The sequence below is a fragment of the Nothoprocta perdicaria genome, unplaced genomic scaffold, assembly GCF_003342845.1.
Source record: "Nothoprocta perdicaria isolate Ctin4 unplaced genomic scaffold, notPer1 scaffold_157, whole genome shotgun sequence".
NCBI classification, from domain to species: Eukaryota; Metazoa; Chordata; class Aves; order Tinamiformes; family Tinamidae; genus Nothoprocta; species Nothoprocta perdicaria.
The window spans coordinates 1,689,240-1,706,664 of record NW_020454727.1 but is presented as its reverse complement, the minus strand read 5'-3'; the positions used below and the strand labels follow the sequence as shown (position 1 = coordinate 1,706,664).

The following is a 17,425-nucleotide window of genomic DNA, read 5'->3' as shown; positions in this document are numbered from 1 at the left end:
GGGCGCCATCTTAGGGCGGGGCGCCATCTTAGGGCGGGGCGCCATCTTAGGGCGGGGCGCCGCGCCTCCCCCTGCCCTGCACCCGGTGACGTTTTATTAGGAAAATTTCTAGTTTTAAGGAAAAAATAAATAAATAAAAGGAAACGGGAAAGGTGCAGGCTGCCGGTAGGATCCCTTATGGCTGGCGCTGGCAGAGCAGTAGCCGTTGCTAAAGCTGCCAGCACCAGCTAACGCTGCCCCTTCRCTTCAACATTAAATCCAGTAGTGATTCCAAATCCATGCTATTCCAAGGCACTTAGTGCAGCTGGCCAGGCCCTTGGGGACATTCCTGCACAAAAAGGATGGGAAGGGGCCRGGCACAAGAGGCAGCAGTGTCCAGCTCCTGTCAGCGCTTCCTTGGARTGGCACCACGCGACACCCCAGAACTTGTTCCCTAAGGAAGGCAGATGCCGGCGCGGCRCGAGGGAAAACCTAACACATGTATTTTTAAAAAGTGCAATGTATTAATAAACGCTTTTTAGATAGTTTGGTCTCGGTTAAGGCTATTACAACAATAACAGTTCTGTAAACCACACAGAGAGTTGTCATGAAAACATTAAAAAAAAAAAATATTAAGGCAACACACATTGACCGAAATTCACCGTTGGTCCTATTACAGTCCCTTGTAAGGCAAATACAAAAAGGCACAGCAACAGAATTGTGGCCATTAACTTCCTGTTCACTCGTGTTTTACTCAACGTAGATTTATATTCTACCTTCTTCGTAGGGCTTTAATTTAAGGTGAGGAATATTACTTGTTTTAAACAACCTTGTTTAATCCTTACAGTATTATACATTTCCCTGACTGCCTTCCTCGCAGTCACCTAAGAGTACGAATGAGGTCACAGCCTTCCCAGGGTTAAAGCCAAAGCTGCAGTCAACTTGAGAAAGAATCCAGACAGCTTAAATATTTCACTTCTCTGTACAGGGAATGTGAGAGTATGGGTCCGAAAACCTCCGTTTTACTTTTGCTGTTGGTTCATATTCGTCCAAAAGTTCCTGAGCGTGGGCCATTGCAGACCCTTGTGCAATGTATACAGAGTGGATTTTATCAGTTCGCCTTGCTGGCTGCTCCCTTCGTCTCACAATTATTTGAGACTCTTCATTAGCTGAAGTCCTGTCCTGGGATTCGGTACACTTGAAAATCCCAGGAGGAAGTTTTATATTTGCTACTGGCATCACTGGAGTTCGACGGGGCACTTTAATCTTGGTCAGCGTTAAAGACGCTCTGCGTCTTGAAGCCAGGGATGCAAGGGAAGAGTTGGAAGAGCCTTGTGAAAGAGCAGGCGCTCTGCAAGTGTCTTTGGCAGGCAGGCTAGAGCTCCGGGCATGGCAGCGTAATCCAGAGAAAGCAGTTCCTTTAAAGAAAAGAAAAAAAGACACTTAGATTTTAAAGACATGCATAAAAAACACTCTTGACACAGCCAGTTGTGACCAGGTAGTGTCTGGTCAACATGGCTGTATGCAGCAAAATATATAATAAAAAAAAATAACAATCCAAAAGTACACACTACCTTAATACTGACCTTCGGTATCCATCCGTCCTGTTCTATCCTCTAGCAGGCTCTCAGTGCTTGCCGAGGTCTCGGAGTCTACATTTTCCTCATCAGAGCCTCTCTGATCAAGCTCAGGTAATCGATAGGTTATATCTTCCCTACATCAAAATACAGACTGTAGCACTCCAGGAGAGAAGGTCTCAGATATGAACAAGTTTAAAGAGCATGTATTTTAGAAGTAAACTTTCCTGCATCTAGTCATTGAGTAACATTTTTCATGGCATTTTCTTTTGTCTACTCCTTTGCATTTTCCTTTCCACCTTCATCAAACTCTACAGAACGTGATTAACTAGACCATTTTGGACAAAAATGTACACTGCTTTACTACCTGTATTACCTCCAAAAGTAAAGGCATGAGCTACAGAGATAAAGGGTTTCCAAAGCTGCAACTTACTTTTCTTCTTTTATTGACTGTATGCGATCAATGAGGATCTCCTTTTCCCGATTATCAGCTTCATTCTCTTCATGCAGGGAGCCTAGTTCTGAGTTGTTGCTGTCGCCTCCTTTGGCCTGTGGGCTTTTATTCTGCAAGACACACTTTGTGTCAAATTTACAGTCAGAGAAAGCTGTGCAAGCCTGGACCATTTGCTAGTTGGAAGGTGAAAGAAATGAACAGGCCAAATGAATGGCTGATGGAATTCATGAAGAGCTGTTAGTTATCCATACAAATGTTTCCAAAGCTAACAGAAAAAAAAAAAAATTGTATTCACCTGTTTTGGGGTGGGATTTAATTTATTTTTAAGTTCTTTTTAAGCATAGTAACTTGATTTGCCAGCCTCTATTTAGTTTTAGTAGTTACAATTAACATTACTACATCTAATACAAATTAAAGTCAGCAAGTCTGTAAAACAACAAAGCCAGGAACATGTCAGAAGCACTACATGCGGTTTAGGGAGGAAGTTGCACCAATACATGCAGTCCTGATTATTCAAAACAACATTTCAAACCAAGTTACAACATGTGCAGTAGTTTTTTTAGTCATGCATAAGAACCATGCACCCTGAACACAGGCAGTGTACATACCAGCACCCCCTCGTAAGGGGAGGAAAACCCAAGTTTTACAGGCCAGAGCTAGAGAGAGATGAAGACCAAATTCACTGTAACATGACTTCTGAGCAGTTTCTTTAAATCAGTATATAAAAAGAAAGCACATTCAATGTAACAGAAGATTATTTATGTCCACCATCCATCTCTAAAGTGTAAGAACTCCTTTGCCATACTACAAGTTCTCTCTTAATTCTACTAATGGAGTTGTAAAGGAGTAGATTTATACCAGTAAGGAAGAGGTTCATTTAGCAAACTGAGGCTCCAGGACAGTTATGCATTTAGCTCTTACCTATAGCTTCGGGCAAGTGCAAATCCCTTTCCTCATYATCTCACCACTGATCTTTGACTTACTGAATGAGATGTATAAGGTAAATAAGTAATATATTCTCTCCCAAGGGCTTAGTGGCATGCTTTCTCCTGGACCATGTGGCTCTGTGACTTACCGTATTCTGCCGGAGCAATGACAGCCGTCGAAAAGCAATGCTCTCCGCTGCTTCCAACTGATTTATTTCATCCATTTTTATCTTGTACTTTCTTATCTGTTCCTTTATCAGCATCTCTACACACCTGGAAAACAGGCCAAGAGATTAACAAGCAGCCTTGCACTGTAGAAGCTCTGGGGACAAGTATGGTGGGATGAGATGCCTCACCAAGGCACCCAAGTACCAAACCCTTTCCTTCTATGCACGTGGCTTGCAGATGTTTGACACACATATGTAGACAGCCCACAGTGAAAGCCTCTCAATATGTGTTTTACAAGGGTAGCACTGCACGGTTACAAGGTAAAGGGTTCACCAAGGCAAGTAAAACAGGACACGGACTGCTACAGCTAATGGCCTCCTCCAAGATAACCAGAGTCTCACACAACACTGGCAAGCAAACAGACATCACGGTTGCTAACTACTGCTGCTCCTCTACCTTTCTTCCCTGTGTTGGCACAGGCTCGTGGATACAGAAAGGTCTTTTAACTGCCTTTTTCAACCTCTGCGTTAAAAAAAGAAAAAAGAAAAAAGGGGCATTTTTCAAGCTCTGTTTTCACTGGAAGCAGGTGCAAGGCCAGCCATGCAGTGCAGGTGGCCAAGGGCTTTCAGAGAGCCACAGCAGGCTGTGAAGGGTCAGGAGGACAAAGGATGAAGGGCAGAACCTTCAAGGAGCAACTCATAAGCAATAATTGAAGGGTTTCCAAGTATGCAGGGGACAGTTTATTTCTATATCTCGCTTTTGAAATAATTACGATTACATTCCAAGTCACATATCATCAATATACATGTATTGATTATGAATCTTAACACTACATCGCAGAGCCTCATTGTCCTGGTCAACATTAGATCTGTGCCATTCAGAACTCTCACACTAACCCCCAACATATCGAGATAGACAAGCATTATCTCACTGCATGCAGCATAAATTTAAGACAGTTGAAAGGACTCAGAGGTGTATAAACTGGCAGCGTTAGCAGAGCCAGAATTTATCACCTCTTAATCCTTGGTTTCTCAACCTGATAGGCACAAGCCTGTAGCAAGCGCAGGTGGTAGTACTGGTCTCCCACTGTATTTCAAAGTGCTACTTTGCAGCAAATTGCCAAAACTTACATGGTTGTTTTTGAAACATCCTTCATGCTGGTTAAAGGGTCAGAGGTATCAGGACAACGCAAGAGACATGGAGCAAAAACAATGGCCAGGGCATTGGGTGACATACGGTTGACATCTTCTATCAAAGCCACTCTGAAATTCAATGTGTAGAGCAAAAAAAAAAAAAAGATTTTTTAAAGTTAGTACTTGCTAGTATAGAAGTAATCTCATAAAACTTTGCCAAAGAGTTCCAAAGACAGATTGGGTACAACAGTTCAGGCAAGTGTTAAAATGAATTTTCACACTCACTAAATAGGTAAAGTTTTATGCATCCCAAAAAGGAACACAAAGCCACTCAGGCTGCCTGGTAAATTGACAGCAGAGAACTGCCAAAAAGAAAAGCTCCTTACTTGACCAGATGGAAGATGAGTCTCTCCAGGGTATTATGATTTGCTTGGGGAAGCTGTTCAAGAACACTATAGATGGCACAGAGTTGCTCCTGTTTTTCTGGTAGTTCTGCATGACGAGAGAAAACACAAGATCATAACTACTGTGTAATCTCMGAACAGTCAACCACTTTCTGAAGTTGTTCCAAACGGAATAAAGTCAGAGCCCACTTTCTCAAAAGCTACTACTATCTTCACTARAATTACCAGAAGTTCAGACTGGATGTTACAGTATCCCAGATGGCATTGCAATTTTCCTCCTATTTCATATGTCAGCAGCAGGCACCAARAGACACACCAAGCTCTATAGTGGTATTTATCCTGCCTAACTCACACTGAAATTAAATGAACCTAAAGGAGATCTGAGTTGGCGGATGCTTAGATGTGATCCAGAATATGAAGGGGAAGAAAAAGCCAATAGAAAGGAAAATACATTTCTAAATCCTACCTACAGCTCGKAGAAAATCATTGTACTGTGCAGATGTCATTAACGGATCTGGTAATTCTCGTAGCCATTGCTTCAGGATCCCCGTAATAGTATGAATAGGATAATTTTCCAGTTTCACTGAATTTGGATCTGAAAAAGAAGATGTTTCATTCCATTTGATGCATCCTACAGGATCCCAGAGAATCATTCCTAGAAGACTCTAAATTCTTTCACCTCTGCYCACAGAATCCAAATAGTAGCTCACAAGAAAAAAAAGTAAATCTGCTGATAGGCACTTATCAGCTATGAAAACATGAACCCCCAAAACATACCCTCCCAAAACCCCCAAACTCTTTTGAAAATACYAGAAAGTGGCTCTGCTTTCATAATGGAAGGGATGCGAAAACTGATAACCAAAAAGGTCTAAAGAGTGGACAATTCTGACCTGTTTGCAGCAACTGTTTCAGCTCCTTCATGCGATTTGCTGATCCTGATTTCCTGTAAATGCCTTCTGTGTAGAGGCCGTGCATCTCTACGTACTCCAGCAGCTTCTCCATGACAATGGGGACCGAATTTCTCTCACTGGTCAGGGAACTCACGCTAACTCCAAAGTGCCGTGGTTCTGCATCTTGTTCATTCTGGAATTGATGCAGGTCAAGCACAGTGAATATTTGTTCCCAAGCTAGAAAATTCAATCATGTTTCATGCTACAATTAACTTATACTTCCAGAAATAAAAGCTGAATGTTTTATTCTAATTTATTCTATCATGATCAAGCCTTTGATCATAAGGCACATGCCCCAATCTGCAGCAGTACGTAAACCTTTAATTTGCACTATATTAAATGTTTCTTTAACAATTTGTTCAACACAGCACACATGCTCTAAAGGAGGAGTTGCTAAATTGTCTTGAAATGTGTTCTTTCTTTACTGAGCAAAAGGGAAGGCATTTTACATGCATCATTTGTGGTAAMAGAGCATATGTTCCCAGATCTACAATGGGATACTTACCTTTTTTCCACAGGATGTGCAGCTGCTCTGGATTTTGGACATGCACTTCTTGTGACAAGTTAACTTGCAAACTAGAGAGAGGAACAATCATCACAAATAGTTCAAATCACATGAAAATGCCAAGTTCCCTGTCCTACTACATAACAGCTCACTAAACACTGCCTGTACCAGCCAAGGCAAAACAAAATCTGTTCATTTTGTGACGTAAGTGGTAAGAATGAGATGTTTTCCACTTACCACTGCAGAGACAGGCCTTCTCCATGGGCCAGATGTAGGATGAGCAGTGCTCACACGACTGCCGAATGCTCACTTGATAGCTTGTGAATACATGACCGTTGTGTTCTTCAATCTAGTGAAAGACAGGGAGAAAATAATGGATTATTTTACATCTTTAGAAATCTACCTACCACATCTTAAAGTTTTCTGCCTTTTTTTTTTTTTTTTGCAATTACAGTTTACAGCCTTGACCTTGCAACCAGATTCCACTCTAGTGTGTAGGTAAGTGATGCAGCAGGAAAAACAGAACTTCAGTACAAAATTAGCTCTTTCAAGAACCTTTTTCTTGGTGCTTGGACAGCATCTAGAACAGAGGTTCTCTGAGAGCAGCTGAAGATGTAGATTATTGAAAAACAAAACAAAAATGTACTCACTGAACGATCTTGTTTTCGTTTCTTCTTCTGAGCTTTGCTTTGCTGCAGTGGGTTACAGAACTGGCATTAATCTTTGCATTTCAAGAATCCCCCCTCGGATTTCCCTACTCAGTTTCTCAGACACTTCTTTACATTTGAGACACTTACACTGCCCCTCCAACTTGCAAAAGAGTTGTCTGAACTCACACTGACTGTGAACTTAAGAGGTAATAAAGCAATTCCATTTCTAAAACCTTCAGAGAACTCTAAGCTTTCAAAAAAGAAAATACTTCACTTTAAGATTCTAAAAATATTAAGAGTAAGATAAAAAGGACAATTACAAAAGGTGTCTCAGCATTTAAAATGTGTAATGTGCAGAAACCATACATGGAAAASCTTCCCAGAGCATGAAGAAGCCTACGGGAAAGCATTCTGAGGGAATATGTGCATCTCACCCTAGGGCAGTATCATTTTTTAATTATCCCACTAAGTCAGTAACAGAGGAAGGTTTATACCTTGTGCTGCTCAGATTCCTCTTTTTTTGCATATCCTCTGGTGAATTCATCCAGAAGAGATTGAAAGAGATTCAAAACCAGCTTGACTTCTTTCTCTTCCCTTTCTTTTGCCAGGTTTGTAACTAGAAGCTGGTAATTTTCCACCAGATCTTTGTAGCCAACATGGATTTGCCCATTCTGGGGAGCAGGGAGAATTATTAATCAGAATCAGAAGTTCAGAGATGGGAAAGCATGCTCAGATTAAAGTAAAATATAACAGCCCACGACAGAAATAACTTAGCACATTTTCCTACTCTGCTGCAGAAGGATACTTGGCAGAGATAAAGTTGAGCTGGAAGAGCAGAAACACTCATGGCTTAGACGATTAAATAGAGTAACAGAAAGAGGCTGAAGACAGTAACATCCAGCCATTTCTAAAAGTTTTAGGGTGAGATAAAGGGAAAAAAGGCAATCTGCTTGCTCAACATTATAACATATTACAGCAGAACTGTAATATGTACACTACAGTGCAGAATTTTTTTTTCAACACTAATATTCAACTTTGAATTCTGTGCCAAGAATTGCATTTGCTCAAGAGCTGTAGGTGAAGAATTTAAATGGTATATATGATTTATTTATTACCTACCAGATTTTCACTTTATTGAGATTTACTACTTACGGGGGCGGAATACATAGTCTTGATATTTCCTCTAAACTTCTCTGTGGCTTCAAAAAACAGACATTCAACACCAGATTTCTGGGAGCGCAAGTCATTGATCTAAAAGACAAATAACATATCCATCAAATTTCATTCAAACAAGTATATCTTGCTGATGTTAAGTTTCAGTCACCGGCTTTATTTCAAACAAGCTTTGTACTTTAAAGTGTAACAGAGACTAACACCTAGAATAATTTTCCGTGGAATTTCAAGGACAGTGAACACTGACCTGAATTTCACCACAATTGAGTGAACTTTACCTTGTTTAGCAGGAACTCATCAAGATGTTTCAGTTCATTGGCATTTGCAATCTCACGGACCATGGGAGCTCGCCAATTCTGAGACACACTTGAGATCTTGCTGATCTTAATAGTTCGGTTCTTCTTCATTTTACTACTCTCCTTTACATGGTGGTCTCCTCCTTGAAGGCGACTTGGCGGTCCAGAAGAAGCTGGGAAAGGAATTAATTTGTATTCTACAGCAGGATGACAGAATTCTGCAGCAACTGTTTCCTCAGTAGCCATATAAAACAATACAGAAATACTGATATTAGAATGTTTTAACAGCCCTTCCCCAACTTCCTGACCATTTGCACATTCTCTATGTCACAGAAACTCACCTTCTGAAAATTTCTGGGATCCTCCCGTTTCCGCAAACAGGACACAAGATACAAAGGACAGGCCATCTCCCTCATCAATCACATCAGGACTCTCCTTCATAATTTTCTTGTCTGTTTTTTTCCCCAAAAGTCTACGCAAAGGGCTTTTAAAAGTAGACCTAAACATAAAGCAGATGCAAGTCTGTCACATGTGTAATGGAACCTGGCTATATTACCAGAAAAGGCTCATTTAACGGTACAGTTAACRCCCAAGACAGGAATAACCTCTACTATAGACATTCACTTGAAAATCCAAGTTGCAGTCAAATGAATACCAGAAAAAAGGAAAGAGAGTCTGAAAGAGCATCTGGATGTTCTGATATTTACTGCAGCARAGCATAGCTTTAATGCACACAGAGAGAGCACATCAGATATTCAAGACCCCACTTCTGGCTCAGGAAGTCCTGGAGCAGCAGCATGCCAGAAGCTGGGGAGCAGTCCAGGGAAACAGCATTGGATGCTTGCTGTGCTCTTAAGCTCTTCTTTGGTGCCCTATTTCTCATTCTAGCTAACTGTCCTAGAGGGACCTTCAATCTGAGCCTGTGTGGAAGCTCTTAAGTTAACAAGAATCATTTTAAAGTCAGGAGTTACATAAGCAAAGGGTTTTTTTTGCCTCCCATCAAATATTCAGATATCATGCTTACAGCAACACRAATATCAAGTTGACCAGCACCAATCACTCACACAGCTGATGCCACATGTGTCTCTCCACAGTCACGCTCTCCAGATGCCCAAGGGGGAAATCTCCCCGTTTCATTTTYTTAAAGGCAGTTCACAGCCCCACACACAACACATACTTAGCATCTATCTGCTGATTCGGCGGCTGGGTGGAAACAGCCAAATCTCCAGTAGCCAAGAGTTCACTGGACTTCTTTTGCAGAGAATGCTTCTTGCTGCCCTTCTCTTCTGCTGTATCTGGTGACTGYTACAGTAGAAAAGAAAAATGACTCAAAAACTATAGAGTGAAACAGATTCTTTAAATGGTTTTATAAAAATGAGTACAGTGAAAAAGTTGCCTGCTCAAGTGGAAACTATCCTTCTTATCTACTAGTTATTACCTAGGTTATTCGTATATCTTTAAACTTTACAGATAACAATAAYTAGCTATACATACGTACATCTTTCCATAGCTTCAGTACCTGATTCACAGCAGCACACTGAGTGAGGGCAGAGAGATCATTTAATGAAGATGAACTCCCCTTCTTTCTGCAAAATTGCAAGACTGGTTTCAGGTTTTATTTTTCATGTAATTCTGCAACCTGTCAATATTCTTAAATATATAAGTAATTTTAAAATAATCCCTGTATAACCCCTGTATCAATGCTACATCTATAGGAAAAAATCCTGATCAATTCTTGCAAGTTTCACTTTCAAATTCAAAATGTACCGGAGAAATAAGAAAAACAGGTTTATTGTATTTCCTGCCATAATTGAGGAATGATGGTTGCAGTCACTAAAACTTTGTAATAAGCAAGACACACAAGACAATAAACTCTAGGCTACTCTTAAATTGAAGTCTTGACTCTCCATTTATCTTTAAATATCCAGAAAACTCTTACATGAAAAAGTCATATTAATTAGGAAGGTGTCCTTACTCTAGCTGATCCTGAGGAGACCGATCCGCACGTGTTCTTTCATCCAAAGACTGACTTAGCAGATCATTGTGACCAGCGTCAGACTGTCTCTTTCCTTTCCACTTCTCTCTCTTGTATTTTAGTTTCTCCGGGTCATCCACGTATCTCTGAATGGGGRAAGACGTGGGACTATCCAGATCTTTGTTTGCCCTCTGAGGTTTGTTTTTATCTGCACAGCGTTCAGTTGGAATTCGGAAGCTCCCAGTAGCAGGTAGGTTATTCTTAAGATCCAGTGCAAGATCTCTCGGCCTTTCAGGGTAGTTAAAGCTTTGGCTGCCTTTTATCTGGTGCTTTTGGTTCTCCTCTATTTTCATTCCCTCAATAGCTTTATGACCTGCTCTTTCCCCTTCTGATTCTGGGAGCTGCTCAGGAATGGAATTACTTCCTTTTATTTCACTGGATAATGGTGGCTCTGAAAGTGCGTTTTCTTCCCCTGGACTTTCATTTTCTTTGCAGCTTTCTTGAATGACAGTATCTTGTGCTGAGGATTTGTCTGACACTTCAACAGCTTCTGGAACCCCTTTAGAAGAGGTTTCTTCCTCCTGGCACGGTAAAGATGGTCCCTCGAAGGAAAACAGGACATGYTTATTCTGTAACTCATTATGTTCCAGCCCCCTCTGCCGGCGAGTTTTACGTTTCTCACGACTGTTTGTTACCTTCTCAGAGACTTCTGTCATGTTCTTCTGGGGTAACGTAGCTTGGTCCGAAATTGAGCTCAGATGTTCAGCTTGCTCATTTTGAGCTTCATCAAGACCCACAGCAGCTTGATCCAGCTCAGACTCGTATTTCACGGACAACTGATCTGTTGCTGGTTCAYTGTCCTCATTCTTGCTCATACCATTCTCTTCATCTTGAACTTCCTGCATTTCTCTCTGCTTTTCTTCGACTTTCTGCTTTTCCATAACCATTTTCTGAAACCTATTAAAAATTTGAAAGATGAATACAGAAAGTGTTTAATGCACAGTCCCAAAGCCAAATACCCCACAGTTTAAATACAGCCTACACAGCCATACAGGCATAGTGCAAAAATACTTCCAGTCCTAGCAYGACTGTATGGGGACTGGTTATTAAGCCTAGCACATGTCAGTGCAGCCCAGCTGGGGACAARGGGCTTAACCAGTCTTCACACACTACTGGCTAGTGTGTGCCTGTAGGTCACTAAACATATCGCACACAAGCTGAATTCAGCAGGCATAGCCAAGCAGCCAGCTAAAAATGACATTTGCACATCATGTTATTCTCTTCTTTACCTCTTACGCTGGAGGTGTCCTCTAACCACAGCTTGTAGGAGACAAACTCTGTTCTTCTGCTGAAGGTAGTATTTTCGTTCCCTGTATCCTCGCCACGCTGCCTGAATATGAGTTGCAGCATTATTCTTCTCCAGTCTTCTCCTAACATAACAGGAACGCCACCAAGCCTAGCATGGGACATTCCTAAAGTTAGCAAGGGGTACTTGAAGGGGAATTTAGACTAATTGAATAATTTTAATTTAGATTAATAGAATAATTTCAGTCAAACATACCTGCAAAACGATGGCTGCTTGCCGTATTCTGAGAAAACGTCTCCTTTCCAACACCATCCTGAGCCAGCTCTGAAGGAGAATGATTTTCCTGATGACTTCTTTGTGTAGTGTATCCTGCAGTTTYTGCCGTTCAGCCTCTTTCATAAAAACCTGCTCAATTATAGGAAAGTTAATTGACAAACAGGTAAGAGATCTTCTAGAGGTATTTACACAAGCTAGAAAATGAGAATGGGAAGATTTATTAATGTTGACAGCAGTTAGTGCTCGCAAGAAGTAACTTTTACTTTGTTTTACTATATCCAAGTACTTGGATGTTTTAAAACACACTTCTATACTTACTGCCTTCAAATCACAAAATCTTTCTAAAATGAAAATATTAACCTTTTTGACAAAAGCTAATAGCAACAATTTCCCAGAAGGAACAACCTGAAGTACAGAAATATCTCTACTCTATAGTCTCTACTCTACTGTAAGAGGACAGGAATCATCAAAAATGACATGACAGAATGACAGAAGAAAAGAGCAAAACACCTATAAGTGAATCACACTAAGTTTGGCAGTAAATATTATTGCTTCTTACAAAAACCAGTAAGTTTTACAGACCTTGGTCTTCCCTATTTGATAGTAGTTTTTGTCCAGTTTTAGTTTACTCAAATAAGCAGAAACGTCTTCCCTAGATGCTTCGGCATTTTTGGGCAGTAGCACCTGAAATTGGTCTATGAATTCCTGTGAAAAGCAGAGAAAGCAAGAGATCAAAGTTAGAAGATAATTCACAAATCCAGAGTTTTAACTAAACATCCAAATTAAGCTTGGCCACCTGAGCTGCAGGAGTTTGAAAGTACTTATTTTTCCCTCCAAATCAAGCTACTTTATCCCATTCTGTAGAACACAGGCTTCTTTCAATCTCAGTTTAATGCTTTAAAAATAACCTCTGTGTGAGGTTATTATAGATGCCTTGCACCACAGTTTAGGCTGATTATTGTCACGATGCAGGCTATGTCAAAACTACAATGAATTTTGACARTTCATTCAGAATGGTCACATCTGTCACAGGAACAGAGACATGAAAGATCCTGTTACACCAGRCTCAGAAGGAATGCATCTTTTTCAACAGCTGTAGATAATCCTGAAAGTTTAACCTATTTCCAGTTGCTTACATACCTGGAATGTGTATTTGGCACTGTAGCCAGATCTTCTGATTCTCACAGTTTCAAGCATGCCCGTATATCTTAACTGCTGAAGCACCAGATTTTCATCAAAAAGCATCTCTTTCTGAAAAAGAACAGAAGTCAACACCTAGTAATTGCCTGAACCGTCTTTTGCCCAGTAGACATTCCACTTTCATATACTGGTTATCTTCCACCTTCATACAGAATGACAGTGAACAAAATATGTTTTAGGGTCTGGAAAACTCAGGGCATCAGCAATCAGATCAACTCCAAAGGTAGTCTTACCTTCTCAGCGTTGGAGCGGATGCAACGGATGAAGAATGGTTCAGCTTTCCCCAGTGTCTCCAATAATTTATTAAGTGAAGTCTGAAAAGAATTATTCAAAAGCGTTTTTTCTTTAGATATCAACATTTTGACAGCAGTACAGCTCTTTGCTTAGAACACAAGGTGTGATACCAAACCTGTTTCATCCAACACAAATTCTATTTTATCCACTATAGAGGCTCTTCTGTATCGCACAGAAAATTCCTGTATTTGTTTCACCTTTTCTCAAGCTAATGAGAAGTGGGATTTGTGTTTGCTGTTACAGTAACACTAGATCTGCATGCAAGGATGAGATTAGTTGTACACAGAACTAACATAAGGATAGTTTATAACTACAGCGTATCTTGATTACAGTAACAAACCTTACTTCAACAAATCCCAAGAGTGAAAAGCATTTCCTTTCAAGCAAAGAACCCCCTAGATGCCACACACACACCCCACGGTCAGTATGGGAAGGGACCTTTAGGGATCACCTAGTCCAACCCTCTGCTCCAGCAGGGACACCCAGAGCAGGTGACACAGGGTGGCATCCAGGTAGGTTTTGAAGACCTCCAGGGAAGGAGACTCCACAGCCTCCCTGGACAGCCTGTTCCAGGGCTCTGTCACCCTCACAGCGAAAAGGTTCTTCCTCATATACAGATGAAGTCCTTGGAAGGTCTGTTTTCATAGGGGTACTTAGATTGCACTCACAAGACATGTACCACCGTATCAGTCACCTACCTGGAACTGCGCGCTTATGCTAGGGGGTTTCTTCTTTTTGTGCAAATGCAAGAGGGATTTGGTAGTTCGATCGTGCAGAGTCATGCTCACTATGAGCTTTAAGGACTTGGAATCCAACAAGTTCTAGGAGAAAGTTTTCATAAAGTACATGTCATGCAAGAGAAACTATTTCCATCTATGTGAACATTAATAAGAAGAAAGTCAACCAGTTAGCTCCACAATCAGTGGCACAGTATACTTCATGATTTGGTATTTCACACCAAAACTTCTCCTCAAGAGTGAAAACTTTTCACTGTCCCATCCCATGGATGCAAGGGGAACAAGAGAGTTACTATGTTTGCTCTTCATGACTTGACTAGAATAGTTTTACATATTTATGCCATCTTTATCTAGTCTAAATGAACTGATGTCCCAATTTAGAACAGCATTTCTTTTGTTCAGTTCTTCTTACAAGGATGAACATTTACCTATCCTCTGGATTCTCAAAAGGGAAGTTCCCCRTACTATGGAGCAGCATTTTCTGAAGTCAGTTTTGTCAGTCAAAATCAATGCTCACAGTGCAGAAACACAAGAAACGAGAGAAATTAAGTTATTTGAGTATCATTACCTTGGGAGTGATCTGCTTTTGTTTGATACCTCTACTTTTCCTGTTAAAATATTAAAAATCATTTAGGAAAAAGAACACATGATTTTTGGTTATTCCAGTAAGTCACAGGTTGGTGCAATTTATGAGGCAAGATGAAGGATAGAAGAAAATGAGCAAAACATCACTGGGGTATATTCATGCACAAAYTGTCTGAGATGTGATCAATGCAAGAAATGTAAACTGCTTCGCAATTATTTTTCCTTTTAATAAACAATGAAGGTGCTGCAAGTCTTCAGAAATAAAACACTGTATCTGAAGGCAAAGCTGCTAAGAACTACAGTTGCAGAGCCTGTTTTTTTTTTTGTGGCTAAGAACTATAGTTGCAAAGCCTGTTTTTTTTTTTTTTTTTTTTTGTGAAAGTTATTATTCTATTTAGCCAACTGTAGAGTCACTGAAATCTCTCCATATTAAGGCACTATCAAGTAAAAACACTTGACCTGAACTTCTTGAGGCAATATAAAATCTCAGGCACGGCTCCAATCCACACAGATAAAACCTCAAGTTGTCAGAAACAAGGTTGTTTTCACATCCTCCTAAACCTAAGTTCACATCCTCCTAAACCTAAGCGTGTCAACTCCTTAACATAAGGCATGTTTCACGCAGCACACTATTGATTTTTCACATTTATACCAACAAACTTGTACTACATTCTTGAGTTTTACAGCAAATTTACATGAAAAGCAGGCTTAGTCATCAGCAAATGCAAAGGAGGCAACAAAGCATTCTCTACAGGCTTGATATCTTTTGAAGGAAATATATTGCAGTTGTCTTCCTTGGGTTTTGCAGAAGACAAGTTTGGGAACAGAACACGTTTTTTAAACTGAACTAATTAGTTGATTATTGTTGCTCTTTGAAGCAATACTGGCACCAGAACTCACATGAAGTGGGAGCGGTGGTGAAGTCGACTGAGGGACCGAAGCAGCTTACATGGGTCATCACCCTGCCATGGGAGTCCTTTAATACTCGCGATGATTTGTTCATGCATGTCTCTAAAATGATTCACAGCAAAACACAGATGGCAAACAAAGATACACAGCCACGAGGGAGAAAAGAGGAGTTATAAAACAAGAGATCCYATCACCATGTGTGCTCCCAACAGCAGCAGGCCAATCCCAGACTACTTTTTCCTAAAAATGAATTACTGTGATCTCAGGTCAGCATTTCTGCTTTGTTAACACCCTACGCTTTAATATCAGCGTCACGTACTAAGTAATTTTCTAATTCTACCTTTTTGTGTAAATTCTTGAGCCATCAATTTTAAATGCAAACGGAGGAATTTAACAAAATGTACTTAAMATGCAAGGAAACTTTTTGTTAAGTCAAGTAGCCCCTTCAGATAGATAGAGCTTCTTTGTAATCTAGCACTAAGTATTTCCTGAATAGATTGAATGTATCTGAAYACTGCAATGAGGCTGCATAGCAAGCTCACATCAGAAGAGTAGAGTAGAAAGTGCATGTTGCAAAAATCCTTGAAGTTTCATCAAGATACAATTTGATCCTTTATTCCTAATTTATTTACAGATGTTTAGCTTTACAAAGTAAGCCTGGGATGGTCCCTAATTAGTGAAAGATTCCATTTGAAGCATGCACCATGCTTGGGGAGTGTCGTGCCTTGGCACAGAACTTACCTTCTTTACCCTCCAGAGAGGCACAAACCAAAGATAATGGAAGTGTAAGACTCACTTCTGACTGCAAAATGCAATTACCACTCTGAGCTGCTCCGTGAGGCAGCCGCAACATTAATTCAGAGAGTTGCCCGTTTTCCCCAGTATCACTGAACATTTTTAGAACATCAAATTTTTGTGTTAAGATATTGCAAGAGAATTGGTGTGTTAAACTGACCAACCCTTCCATCTGAATTGCATCAGTTCTCAACTGTCACAAGCAGCTGAGACTGTCCAGAACGTAGTAGTTATGAAGTTGTACAAAGTGATTACTTTTTGTTTATTAAACTTCAAGGCTTTGCTTTCACACAGAGCACGCTCAGAAGGCCAGCCTGTCCAGGTATGTGCCTCCCTGGTCTTTAAGTCCAAGCCTATTTCTACTTACTTCTTGCTTTCATAAAAAGAAATGATGTCTTCAAAAGTATTTACATCGAAATCCTCACAACAATCAAATGAGAAATCAAGCACTGAGCAGCTGCAAAAGGAACATGCATAGAACCTAAATACTCCACTGAAAGGCAGGTATGCCAATAGAGAGCAACGTTGGAGCCAGTTCAGGACTTGCCCTGCCTCCTAATCATGCCAGGTGCATATTCCTAGAAACAAGAAGGCTGGAAAAAAAAKGAGTGCTCCTATGAATCCTTCATCATAAAGTGGCTGCACAGGCACTTATGATCCTAACAGCAACTTACACAAAATGTATTCAGAAGGGAGTATTCAGAAGCTCAATGGTGAACAGGATTTGGACTGTGCCACCGGCATTTAGTAGCACTGGATCTTACATAAAGCAGAGCTGAGAGTGGTTTTGATAGTATTAAAAGGGTCAAACAAAACAAGACGGGGAAGAAATAAAACCTGCCATCCTTGTGGAAAGATCTAGCTGATATTTGATACAAGAATATGCGACTCAGCAACCAGGCCATTTTCCCAGCTCATGCGTTGTCAGCCTTGCTATGCTTGGGCATTATCCATAGTTCCATTTTAAAAAGCTGCAAGGTAAGAGATGGATATGCTTTTCTCACCGGTAAACCTTTTCTACTGGTGTATTTGCCCTCTGGAGCTCTCCAAGGGGAACTCGGGGTCCTTGCCGCACCACTCCTATTATAAAACAATCAATAAGTTGCATTTTAACAAAGCTACAATGATAATAG

The 17,425-nt window shown here is 40.5% G+C and overlaps 1 protein-coding gene across 3 annotated transcripts in view; it reads right to left on the bottom strand.

Annotated features, from left to right (window-relative positions):
* Positions 1–566: 566 nt before the first annotated feature.
* The window catches only part of MYO9B (myosin IXB), a 35,941-nt gene continuing 19,082 nt past the window's right edge, over positions 567–17,425 (bottom strand). Inside the window, exons 14-41 of one of the 3 annotated variants that reach the window (XM_026035181.1) lie at positions 17,297–17,372; positions 15,489–15,599; positions 14,572–14,611; positions 13,965–14,087; positions 13,206–13,286; positions 12,913–13,023; positions 12,355–12,477; positions 11,752–11,901; positions 11,480–11,646; positions 10,191–11,147; positions 9,735–9,801; positions 9,393–9,517; positions 8,557–8,714; positions 8,198–8,388; positions 7,899–7,997; positions 7,241–7,417; positions 6,747–6,788; positions 6,334–6,445; positions 6,097–6,167; positions 5,532–5,724; positions 5,108–5,236; positions 4,624–4,729; positions 4,235–4,366; positions 3,086–3,209; positions 2,619–2,666; positions 1,990–2,120; positions 1,566–1,693; positions 567–1,397 (exon numbers count right to left, since the gene is read on the bottom strand). In XM_026035181.1, coding sequence (XP_025890966.1) covers positions 952–1,397; positions 1,566–1,693; positions 1,990–2,120; positions 2,619–2,666; positions 3,086–3,209; positions 4,235–4,366; positions 4,624–4,729; positions 5,108–5,236; positions 5,532–5,724; positions 6,097–6,167; positions 6,334–6,445; positions 6,747–6,788; positions 7,241–7,417; positions 7,899–7,997; positions 8,198–8,388; positions 8,557–8,714; positions 9,393–9,517; positions 9,735–9,801; positions 10,191–11,147; positions 11,480–11,646; positions 11,752–11,901; positions 12,355–12,477; positions 12,913–13,023; positions 13,206–13,286; positions 13,965–14,087; positions 14,572–14,611; positions 15,489–15,599; positions 17,297–17,372 — 4,418 coding nt within the window. In that variant the 3' untranslated portion in view covers positions 567–951. Of the gene's footprint in view, positions 1,398–1,553; positions 1,694–1,989; positions 2,121–2,618; positions 2,667–3,085; positions 3,210–4,234; positions 4,367–4,623; positions 4,730–5,107; positions 5,237–5,531; positions 5,725–6,096; positions 6,168–6,333; positions 6,446–6,746; positions 6,789–7,240; positions 7,418–7,898; positions 7,998–8,197; positions 8,389–8,556; positions 8,715–9,392; positions 9,518–9,734; positions 9,802–10,190; positions 11,148–11,479; positions 11,647–11,751; positions 11,902–12,354; positions 12,478–12,912; positions 13,024–13,205; positions 13,287–13,964; positions 14,088–14,571; positions 14,612–15,488; positions 15,600–17,296; positions 17,373–17,425 lie in introns of all 3 variants that reach the window. The other 2 variants (XM_026035183.1, XM_026035182.1) reach the window with 2 other exon arrangements.